This window comes from Scleropages formosus, chromosome 9 (genome assembly GCF_900964775.1).
Source record: "Scleropages formosus chromosome 9, fSclFor1.1, whole genome shotgun sequence".
Taxonomy (NCBI): domain Eukaryota; kingdom Metazoa; phylum Chordata; class Actinopteri; order Osteoglossiformes; family Osteoglossidae; genus Scleropages; species Scleropages formosus.
The window spans coordinates 21685596-21697997 of NC_041814.1; the positions used below are offsets into that span (position 1 = coordinate 21685596).

The 12402-nt window shown below is 41.0% G+C and overlaps 2 protein-coding genes across 3 annotated transcripts in view; one reads left to right on the forward strand and one right to left on the reverse strand.

The window, feature by feature from the left end:
* Positions 1 to 1700: 1700 nt before the first annotated feature.
* On the reverse strand, positions 1701 to 10554 carry pex2 (peroxisomal biogenesis factor 2). 2 transcript variants are annotated; one of them, XM_018753917.2, is made up of 3 exons: positions 10499 to 10554; positions 3154 to 3575; positions 1701 to 3078 (listed from the first exon to the last, which is right to left on the reverse strand). In XM_018753917.2, the coding sequence occupies exons 1-3, from the start codon at positions 10500 to 10502 to the stop codon at positions 2644 to 2646; spliced, it is 861 nt and encodes a 286-aa protein (XP_018609433.2). In that variant the 5' UTR covers positions 10503 to 10554; the 3' UTR covers positions 1701 to 2643. The 2 variants fall into 2 exon arrangements, with proteins under 2 accessions (XP_018609433.2, XP_018609432.2); XM_018753916.2 differs by having other exon boundaries at positions 1701 to 3575.
* A 296-nt stretch (positions 10555 to 10850) lies between these two features.
* The window catches only part of LOC108935404 (centriolin-like), a 115955-nt gene continuing 114403 nt past the window's right edge, over positions 10851 to 12402 (forward strand). The window contains exons 1-2 of the mRNA XM_018753978.2: positions 10851 to 10928; positions 11222 to 11450. Of these exons, the coding sequence (XP_018609494.2) occupies positions 11235 to 11450 (216 nt within the window). The 5' untranslated portion in view covers positions 10851 to 10928; positions 11222 to 11234. The remainder of the gene's footprint in view (positions 10929 to 11221; positions 11451 to 12402) is intronic.

A 12402-nucleotide genomic window follows, 5' to 3' on the forward strand; every position in this document is an offset into this window, starting at 1 on the left:
GTAACTAAATGTAAACTAGATTAATGGCAGCATTCATCTTTTTTCACATTGTATTATGTTTTATCAAGACGTGCCTGCATGCCAAATGTTCAGCGCAGCCAGGAATGCAAGCGCTCAATTAAATCCAACACAATTTTTACAAGTTGCTGTGTGCTGCATATTTATTGTCAAAAATGTCACAAAACTAGCGCAGTTGTCCCTCCTTTCCTCACGTGTGCAGATAGGGCCTTTTCTGTTTGAGAATGACATTCTCCTGCATGGGGGTTGGTGTCAGAGGTCATTATCAATTAGATGGCCATCGTTTAGCTCCGATATTCCTATCTCTGCAGAGAGGAAGCGGTGCACTATTCAGCAGAAGCTGTTGTTTCATGTCCTATACGAGGCTTTCCTTTAGACACCTTTATATATTTATACGTCACACATTTAGGTAAAAACAAATTGCTGGAGGTATGCACACTGCTCATTAACACTTATCTTTCTGCATTACATTCTCAGGTTAAAATTATCATTTACTTATTTACATTTATGCGACTTTCCTATTTTTAAGTAATTTTCCTGTTCTATTTTAATATTCATTAAGATGGTCTTTATTAATATTTATTAAGCTGATGCATTCCTAAGTGACGTACAATGTTAGATTTGTACATTAAGCCACTTACAATTATTTACCCATCAATACAGCAGGATAATTCTTACAAAATTAATTTAGGTTAAGTACCTTGATCAAGGATACTACAGCAGGGGCAGGATCTTTACCGGGGAAGGAGATGCTCTAACCACTATGCTATCTACTGGCCCAATCAGCATCTAACATAGTTTATTTCCAATTCGGAAAATTACAATTTCAGGGTAAAAACATTAAATACGAGTTATTTAAAATCTAGGTGTAAAAAAACATTTCTGTCACAATTTATGATACTGAGAAATTATTTCTACATAGGAGAAAGCACAGAGACTAAAATCCAGGTAAACTACATTTGCAATGACTGTTTTCAGAGAGAAAACACTATTTTTGTCAGTAAACAAATATGCAAATAAACAATGAACAATGAACAAGTTGACACTAGAATGTGCATGTTACCGGGAACATCTTGGTAAAAATAAATGTCACTGTTGTTTGTGTTTAGAAGCATACAATATAATATGCTCAGAAATCAAGTGACAGATGAATCGCGAAGTTTTACAACTGAGATACATATTGTGTGCATGAGCCTGTACATATACATAATTTAAATGTATTTAAATTATCTTTCATCTTTCCCATTAAAACCTAATGCAAAAGCATCAGCTGTTGAATTTTCCTAGTCTTACAGAAAACACACATCATCTGAATATAAAGCATGATATCATTATCAGCACACCTGTGTATATGGACATAATCTGATTCTGCTAAGATGTCACATTCTTCATATTATATTATCATGAATGTACTGTTTCATAAACAATAAAAAATTATTTTAAAGCACAAATATACTATGGGGCAAAAGCTTTACAATTCCCTTGTTTTCTTACATGTGTGAGAATCGCTGCCAAATACAAAGACATTCAAAGTTCATACATGACATGAACATTTTAACCACTTCAATTCCTTTGTTTTATTGTTAGGGCACGCACGCACGCACGCACGCACGCACACACACACACACAGCAGCTACCGAAGAAGCCTATCACGCCAAGTGAAAAGATTGATTGCCTTTACAATATGTAATTAAGACAGAGTGATCAAAAAAGGCGGGACTTTCCAGGAGGCCTCAGCCCACTTGGGTGCATTTTGCCTCAGGCGCGGCTCATTCGGGAAGGTTAACGCCAGAATAAATAACCGTCTGCGCAGTCATTACCGGCATTAGTGCATATTTCGTTCCAGAGCTCCGCCGTCCAACCGGGTTTTGTTAGGGTTTACCATGGCCGAAAGGACAGCCGGGGGAGAGTTCACCCATCCAATCTGTCATGAGGTCTCCTTGATGTTCCTGCCAAATCTGCACTGTACACGAATAACGGAAATTAGAATGGGTCCGCACTCAAGCCCCGTGTCATGTTTATTTTCCATCCAACTCATTAAACAGAAGAGAAATGGAAACCATTTCTATTTAGCAATTCATATCAAAACAAGGAAGAAAAAAGAACCCAGAGCTGCGAAGTACTTTAACTCAATGCTCGATAAAGGGATCAGAATACAAGTTCAGGATTGTTTTATATAGTGTTTGTTTTCTATATTTGTCAGATTAGCCATCCTTCAAATTTAAGTAACTGCTTTGTCCCAGTGATCTGGTGCCTATCCCAGAAGCATTGGGTGCAAGGCTGAGGGCGGTACACCCTGGGTAGGATGACTGTTAGATTATCATTTTTTTTTTTTTTTTTTATTTACAAAATAAACCCTCCATAGAAAGAGAATTAAATACTAAATTAAAGACAATTTTAGGAAATTGAAATTATCCACTCCAGAGGACATACACTTTAAAATGTATCTCTGTACAATCTGTACAAGCTATGATGCCCAGTCTAAACGCACTTTATGCTGGACATCCAAAGTTTGGCGGAAGGGCAATTTCCAAGAAATGTATGGAAAAACCATGTTCTGCTGGGTCGCAGGACGTTTAATTAAAACTTATGTTTATGATACATGGGCACAAACACATGATGAGATCAATGAAATTCAGTCATCTCAATCTGCATTTTAAGAGATTCAAGAGCCTTGAGTTCCAGCCCACATTTTGGGCAGGAGAAGCACATTTCGGCGATGGCGTGGCTCTTGACGCAGTAGTAGCAGAAGACATGCTCACAGCCGATGGTGTGTGGCATAGTGGGCCACTCGCTGCAGATTGCACATGCGGCGGGTAGGCAGGCCCCCAGACTGCGGGAGTCACCCTTGATCTCGGCCCATGGGAGCAGGGTGTGCACAGCGGCTCTCAGCCTGCGGATGCTGACCAAAGGGAAGAGGAAGATGAGGAACTCGGCAAAGCCGTGCCACAAAAGCTCACGCGTGGCGTGCTGGAAGCCCATGTCTCGGGGTCCTGGGGGCCGAGTGAATACTGCCCGCACGCCCAGCAGCCGCTCAGTGAGCGTCGGGAACCTGCCCCACTGCAAGAAATAGAGGAAGTTGAGCAGGCTGGCCACTTTGGCCAAGCCACCCAAGGCAGCGAGGATGCGCCTCACTTTGTGCACGTGGGAGTCAGCTGGGCGATTCAGGAACAGACCGTGGGACCTCTCTTTGAGCCACTTCTCCCCCACGGTGCACAGAGCAAACCAGAGCTTTTGCTGGTGACTCATGGGCCGGTAGCGCTGCGCCTGGGAGAGGTCGTTCTTATATCTGATGTTGAGCAGGGCCTGCCCCACGGTGGCGCTCTTAGAGTACACGGTGAATCTCCACAGGAGGAGCTGCAGAAGTGCTTTTAGTTCTGGCTCAAAGGGGGTGAGGAGCCCAGGCCTGAGGTGCTGGAAACACTGGTAGAACTGTGACCAAAGGAGCTGCTCCAGAGCTGCATCCAGTTCAAAAGCATCAAGCTGGCTTACTCTCAACACTGGAGTAGAGACACTCGAGCTGTCCTCCGCCGAGGGCCCGGCTCCCCCTGCTTCATCTGCAAGCAGAAAAAGGGAAACCGTCACGCGCTTCTGCATTTGGGTCGAAATCACTTTTCACATGTAAAACCCGTAATATATTCCTTTAAAGCTCTGCAGAGCACAGGACCAGGAGGTCCTACGCTGGTCCCCCCTGGGCATTGAGCGTGTGGACAAATCACATCACAGGAGATTATCCGAACTGCACGGGTCTGGGCAAAGCGGTAAACATCCGCTGTGCAGAACTATTGCACTCCGACGGCTTGTGTATAGGATCTCGCAGCTGTGACGCAACGCGATTCCTCGCCGCTTACCGCCGGCTGGCGCGGACGCTTTCCCTGAAACGGTTAAAAGGAAAAACCTGTAAACGCGATTATTAAGAGCAGTGCCATCTCAAGTTTTGTTGTGCAACAGCAGGCAGAATTTACTCAGCTCATTTTTCCCGAACTGAACACAGATCACAGTAATGAGTCTCAGATACTTTCAGTGATCTGGTTAAAAAAAAAAAGCTGTAAAATTCAGGCTAGTAAAAATAATACTGTCATTAGCAATAAACAATCATTTCTTTATATATGTGGAAGCAAAAAAACACAAAAGACAGGAAAAGGATATTTGCCCAGTATGACAGAATCTGATTCATCTCCAAGTACAAACTGAGACGCAGTTGGAGCGCCAGCTGTGTTTCTCAGGCGAATCCAGGCAGGTTGCGTCATGGCCTGATTTTTAGGGAATCCCTATCGATGTGAGGCAGCACTGGGCTAGGCGGATGGGGGGGGAAAAAAAAAGAGAAAAACGATAGCTCCGCTTCACTTGGGGGATACAAAGTCCCGATATTCTTTTTCAAAGCATTTATTGAACAGTTTACAAGTTATGAATGAACATGTTTTATTTGGAAACACATTATTGACAGAGCCCTATCAATAGTAATGTGACTATTGTCAAGGACCTGTCAATATTAATGTAATTATGATTTAGAAGATCACATGGATGTTAGCTGGGGCAAATAACATCTCCTACAGAGCTGCCATCAATACCAGGATTACTATTGACATGTCCCTTCAGACAGCAGCATACCTTCCAGATATATTACAGCTAGACACTTCTGTCAATGGGCCATGCCTATAAAAATTAAGCATTTAAATTTACAAGGCTTTAACTACAGGAGATGAAATCTATGTTCTTAAGCAATCATCGAAACTCTGAATCAATAGCTATGTTTACTGCAATTAAACAGAGGCCCTGCGCTGTATAAACTGTACAACACACATACCTTACCCGAGTTATAGAACGACCATCCATATGACAGAGACCGCATCGTTCACACATCCATCAGCACCAAGAGAAGACATTTTTGGCAAACTGTAACTGGTCACATTCTACACTGCCTGTAGGCTGATTTAATTATCTTTACATAAAATCTATTTTGGTGTAAGGACCTTGGCCCAGAACCCAGCAATTTTACTGCACTGATTCAAAGAGAGAGCAGCAGAGCTGGTGGCACTGGTACCTTACAGCTCAGGCTATGTGTGTACAATTGCCCTGTCATGGACCGGTGTCCCCTACAGGGTATACCCTGACTTGGACAAGCACGTACCGATAATGTATGGATGGATGGAGATGTTAAGGGAGGGGCTTACCATAAAATTCCAGACTGAATGGGAGACAAACCTATGTCCTCTCACACCATGTAGGTGCTGTGAGACAACAGTACTACTTGCTGTGCCACTGTGATGCACCGTATCCTACTATGTAACATTAAAAAATAAAACAGGTACAACACATGCATTAGAAACAAAACCAATTCATAACATATGTACATTAATATTTTTCAAGTAAGCATAAAACACGCAGCAGGAGGATACATCACAGTAGGTTACAAAGGACTTAAAGAAAATGACAGCTCTCAAACTCCCTTGAAAGAAAATAAGGCCCTCAGATGATAAAAGATATGTAGAGCTAAAGAGTTCAGTCTAAATGTGGCCATACTGACCACTCAACTGGGGGATAGAAACTTCAGTCCCTGGAGTTCAAACACTTAAGTAACACGAAAAGTACGTAGAAGTATGGTGGCATAGCGGGCTGTGTGATCTCACAGGTTCAATCCCTGCTCAGACTATATGGAGTTTACATGTTCCCACAGTGCTCACGTGGGTTTTGTCTTGGTACTCTGGTGTTCTACTGCAGTCCAGAGATATTCCTTTCAGGTAAACTGGAAACTCTAAACTGTCCATACTGTGTTTACCTGATAGTGAATGTGTGTGTGTGATTATCCTGTGATAGACTGGCGTCATGTTGAGAATATACTCTACCTATGTTTCTGGGACAGGCTTTGGAGCACCGTGACCCTCAACCGGACAAGCAGTTATCAACAGTGAGTGAAAGTATGTAATTCACTAAGACATTACAGTTGCTACTAACACAATGTCTGCAACAGACTGGAATCCCATCCAGGGTATAACCCCCTAGCCTTGTGCCCAGTGAATTCAGGATAAGCTCCAGATCTGTCGCCAACTTGAGCAGGACAAGCCGTAATTCTGTGTATGCGAGTGAGTGAACGAGAGAGAGTTAACACAAAGTTTGGACTCAACCAATGGTCTCTACCAGGAATGCATTGATGCTATATAGTTTGAGGTGATAATAATGTTGATGTATAAATAAAGTAATAATTTCTAAAAGATGTCAACATAAAAAACATTCAGCCAAACAATAATTATAAGATTACTTATTAAGCAAAGAAGTTTATTGACTTGAGCTAAATACAATAAATTACACAGAAGTTTCTGTATTGCACATTTATGTTACACATAAGGATTTTGGCAATTTTCTAAAATGTTCAGAGTTAACAAAAGTAACCATACAGATATTTACACTTTTGCTAATACAAACATCAGGTTAAAAAAAAAAAAAAGCCAAGGGCAGGCACCTGGCATTTCCCCACAATAAACGTTACATTAAGTAATTATTTCTTTCATAGTAGTATGACAACAGCCAATGGTCAGTAGCTACTGAAAGGGATACTGTTTAACAATATGACATTCAACTGAACTGTTTTTTGTATTAATGTTAAGCGTATGAGAGTAAGCGTCGAGGCAGTCCATCATCGAGCAATCTTCTGCTTTAAAGTGACATCACACCTCCACTTCATTGAGCACCACTGCCATTCTAGAAATGCCCCATTGCGAAGTGGGCCGAATGCAAACCACATCTGAGGGAACTAAGTTTAATGCAGCATTAAAGGAATGAAACCATACATTTTCTAAATTAAGTTGTCAGCTAAATTAATTTGCGTAAAAGCTCCGACAAAACCTTGTGCGGCGTGGAGTGGCGTAACCTTCTTCTCCTCCCTGCTCAGGGTGTTAGTGATGTCCATCAGATCAAAACTGATGAGAACGTCAGTTTCAGAACTCATGAAAGTGATGTCATCCTGAAAACGGCTCACAAGGACACTAGAAATTATCCACTCACTGACCAGACTAATTGTTATGGCTGGGTATCATAAAAAATGAATGTGTTTAAATGCATCAGGGTCTGAGGCCTTGGCTGTCGCACACTAATGCTTTATCAAGGCAACCCTATTTCCCTAATCACTGAAGAATTCTGAAAGCTGGAGGGTCAGGGGTAAGTTAATGTCTGAAAAACATCCTTTAAAACAAGGCTGACATGAAGATATGTGCCTTGCTTAATCCAGTTTGCGCAGGACATAAATTATTGAAAAGAATTAATTGATTCCGTGTGTCCAAAGGTGGAAGATGCAAAGTCTGTATAAGTAATAAGTACAGGACTTCTCGGGAAAAAACAACTTAAAAACTCATGAAACATTTAGTGGCTCCATGCTAAAAGACTGAAGAAAAAAAAAAAGAAGAGAAAAAGTTAATGATAATATCGTGAAGTTCTAATATGCTAAAGTTAACACTGAACTTCTGCAACAAGAATATAAAAAAAAAAAAAGTGTCAGCGTATTTAAAAACTCAGAATTTATTTCCTTGAAAATTGGGTGTCCTATATAAAATACGCTGAATGAAGCCAACAACACATGTCTTCTGCTAAGTTCATTTTCAAGGACAGAAACACACTTTGGAGTTTAAAATCTGCAGCTCTCGTTCTTATATGCAGTGCCAAATGCCTGTATGATTAAAATGGCAAGGCAAATAAAACACTGACTCGGGTTAAAAGAAGACTATATTTGCCAAACACCTTGTCCTCCCATGAGAAAGTGGGTCAGCCTACAATCGCTATGCAGAACACTGATTCTATGAAAAGACGGCAAATGTTAAGATCAATGCAGTGCATAATAATACAACGTGAATGCAGGAAAATGTTCGCTTGGCAAAGCATGTCTTCATCACTGTGTCATTTAATTAATCTTTAATCTTCTGATTAATTGTTGTTGAATGACTTCATTATTCGTGAAATCACTTTTCAAATATTTACCAATTTAATGTACATAAGTACTGAATAAATGGGCTGCAAAAACAGGTGTAGGGAGTTTTTGCATAAATCATATTATACTGCATTGAAGGCTACCATGAAAAACTGTAGTTTTGTATACAGATTTAGTTACATGGGTCTAGCCCGACACCCAGGAGAGGACCTGTGTGAAAGACACTTATTCATATTTATTTGCAGAGAAATATCTAACAGAACAAATAGACACTATAAAACACAAAACCATAAAAGTTGCTTTACATAAAAACCAGAATAAATTAACCATAGGAAAATTAAGGCCTACTGCCTGAATGGTTACCTGTTTAACTCTTTTTGCTTCACTTAAAAGAATACAATGTTTGAAATAAGCAGGCTGTTTAAGTTACCAAATACAGTTGCATCCTTCGAACTGGAATTTTAACCTTGCAAAAATAAAGCGTATTTTCAACATATACATGTAACAAATGCAACACATCCATGAGACACAAAAGCAGTTTTAGAAAAGAAACAACTTGTTACTGCCTGCATTTTCAAGGCAAATATTATACCACATCTGCAGAATGAGTGGACAGCATTCCTTGCCAGATGTTCAAATGCTATAAATCCTTTTAAATGCTCTTTTTGCCCAAATCTATACAGAGCCTTTTGGCCCGTGCATAGATCTTACTTATGTCTGTCTCCAAAGATTATATTTTAATCCACTCATTTTGTTTAAAAATGCCATCAATTCTACTTGCTCCCCCTCAATCTAATTTTAAACTCTATGCATTTCTACTTCAAAAGTGTAACTGCAAACATGTAAGTGTTAAACCTGATAATGCTCAGAAGTTTACACATTCAAGGACAAAAACATGCTGATGGGGTATTAAGTTAAACATTGATCTTGGAACCACTCTTTTTCATGTGAGTGCAGTATATTACATAGTTTTGGGATTTAAGCACAAACATTTATATATTCTAACTGGATCCATTGAATGAAGACTGAAATAACAGCACCATTCAGTACAATTTGTGACAACATCCCACCTCAATTGGACTACATTTTATGCAGACTTAACTGTGGATGTTAAACAGTTGGCAAAAGATAATGATCAATTCTGATGAGCATGTGTGTACCTAAATTTGAAGGGTTTGAGGATCAAAATCTTATTCTGACTGAAGTTAAACCACCTTTTAATACTTTATCTGAGTGCTAAGAACATCCTATGGAATTATAATGCTTCTAGATAAGAATGACAACACAACAGTCACGTAAATATACAGGGTACGCAGCTGTGACACAAAACTGTATACGTATACAGTATATGAATGCTAAATATGAAATATTAAAATATGCAGTTCAGTTGCTTTACACAATGCATCTGTAAAATCTGTGCTTAAGTTGATGTACTTTCCACGAGTGTGAGCAATAAAAGAGACAGTTTCTAACATGACGTCAATGACAGGACAAAAGAAAATACATTTTCACTGAAGACTTACAGCAGATGGAAGCGCACATTCCAAAATTCTCACACAGATGTGAATCTTGCAGAACAAGATGGCATAACGGCAACTGCAACCCTCAATAACAAAACTCATCACGTCCGTCATCCGTGGGATTACCTGAAAAGCCCCCGGAACCCACTGGAACTGGTTCTAAGGATTGTAATTACAATTTTTCTATAACATCAAGAAAAACAATGATCTGATGCCTGCAGAACAGTTATACAACCCTACAAGGTGCATGTCACACTGGACCAACAATGTAGCAGCTATATAGACCAGGGGAACTTTGAGTTCATCTTTCTTTCAATTGCTTACCTGCTTCTCCCTTATGAGATAAAACAAACTAATTACATTCACGATTCAAAAATACACAGTAAACAGAGGCAGCGTCGCTGAGCAATATAAACAAACAGGGCAGTTGGCAGCATAGTGGTTAGTGCTACTGTTTTTGGACCCTAAGGTTGAAGGTTCAAATCCCACCCTCTAGTAGCCCTGAGCAAAGTACTTACCCTAACATTGTGCTCCAGTAAAATTACACATGCACAATGGGTAAAGAAGAACATATTTGCTTTGAAGAAAAGCATCAGCTACATGTATTAATGATTAGCTAAATAAATGTAAACAAACTGCATTAATCAACATCATGATCATCATGTCATGATGTTGATTGTTGTTATACATCATGTCATGTACAAGTGTGTGATGAATCAACCTGAATCCGGTTTGGTTCGAGTCCCACTTCCAAGTACCCAGCTAACTAGGTCATATCATGTAAGTCAACTAATAACAACAATAAATTAATTACAAGTCGTTAGTCACGAACAGTGAGTCGCATCAGCTGTACGTACGGACGATCACGATGCACTGCAGGCACTGCACTGCAGCGAACAGTTAGTTACGCACACAGCCTAGGCTAGAGTCAGAGTGCATATATGATTAAATGTTTACTTCGTATCAACATATTAGAGGTTAAAATGAAAGACTGCAATAGCAGGACATTATTATATCAACGAAAGCCGACCACGGAACTCACCCATAACTGCTGTGTTCGACTAAAGTCAACTACTCTCGGTGGGGGGGAAAAAGCATTTCCGGGTCTTCCGGGCACTAACAGTGCGAGTGGAAGAACAAGGCCAATCACATTGTTCGCATTTGTTCACATGATCACATAGGACCAATCGCGTGCTGGTGCACAGCGCCCAGAGTTCGGAGAGGCAAAAACGAAAATCTCAGCGGCAAGCGGCTGTGAGGATAGGGTCCTTGGCTTGTTTATTAAACTCAGCGTGGCTTGCTGCGGGACAGCGGTTTCAACCAATAGATACAAGGAGTTTTCAAAAGTGTAGACAAGAGCACCAATCAACATCTCTAAGTAGGCGGGGCTGCTGAACGGAAGCAAACTAGATTGTGCGAATCCAAACCGTCCGTTTGCAGTAATTCAAAACTTCAATTTTTATCATGATGTGGTAAGTTCAACCAAACAAATTTTGTCAATACATATATTTTATTTTTTTAACGACTGACAGTGCAACTTCACTGGGTACCAGAAGTTGCTGTTCTTTGCGAAGAATATTAATTTTTAGTTACTGTGTGTGTCTCACTTGTTCGTTACCTCACCTGCTGCCCACCACAGCCTCTGTGTGTGTGAAACTAATCGTGATGTGTTTCATTCCTGACGTGATTGTTTCCTAGTAGTAGTAATTCAGTTAACACGGAATTAACGCTTACATAAACGTTCACACTTGGTTTCATTGACAAGACAGTTACTATAAATGGATATTAGAAGTCGGCAGACGGCCACGGAGGCGCTGGACAGGGGTGTGGAGCAGACCGGCGGTTACGCGGCTAACGGCGCCGTATCGCCCGGACGCTCTTTGACCGCCGAGGCGGGGGACAACAGGAACGCGGGGGTCACGCTCCAGCGGCTAAGGGGCGTGGCCTCGGAGAGATCGCGGCGCCTGGACGTTGGGGGCGTGGCCGATGAGCAGGTGAGCCGAGGTGACGCATACTGCCTGAGAGCCTCCTCCTTCATCCTTCGTTATAATCATCCTGCGCTCTATTCCAAATACAGGTGCTGTCCTCAGGTACCTTCTGCTTTTGGAATCATTACCAACTTTCATCTGCATTTCTTCATGTGGCTAATGCTTTTCTCCAAAGTGCCTTAAGGGTTACCACATTATGTACCTTACAGTGACTCTTCCATATATACAGCTGGGTCGTTAGGGTAGGAACCTTTCTCAAGTGTTGTGCAACAGGATCGGATGTGGGGTCCAAACCTTCTCTGTAACCGCTGTGCTGCTTGCTGCCCCATATTTAACTGACACTTTTGTTCAAGGTGAATTACACTGTTCGAAAAACTAAATTTACAGTTTCAAGGCAATTTCTGTAGTAGGTATTCCTACCTGGGTGATTCACGGTAAGCACCTTGATCAAATGTACTACAGAAGAAGATGGGATTTGAACTGGGAACGTTCACATTATAACAGCTCTGACCAGTACAGTGTTTGTTGGCCCCATGAAGCAATCGCTTTTAGAGCGCTGAACCCATTTGTATGTCTGGGTAATCTTACCGCACCAATTCGGAGTAAGTACTTAAAAATGTTGGCAGAAGAGTGGGATTCAAACAGGGAAGCTTAAGAAAACAAAGTGACGAAACTAAACAGTTATCCTGGTGGCAGCAGGTAGCGTAATGATGTGGTTTCTTTTTGCTTTAATTTCTGCATTTCTGCATCATTTCAATCTTAAGGTGAACTAGGTCAGGCCACGTAATGACGATAATAGATTGTTCTGGATGTCTAGGAGCAAAGCACTTTGGGGGTGTCTGTGCTGCAGAATGTTTCACATATCTACATGTAAGGTGCCAGTGATCTGGAGCTCAGAAGTGTGGGGTGTGAGGCATGTGTGCACCTTGGATGTATCCTGTGGGTGCAGGGTGATCAC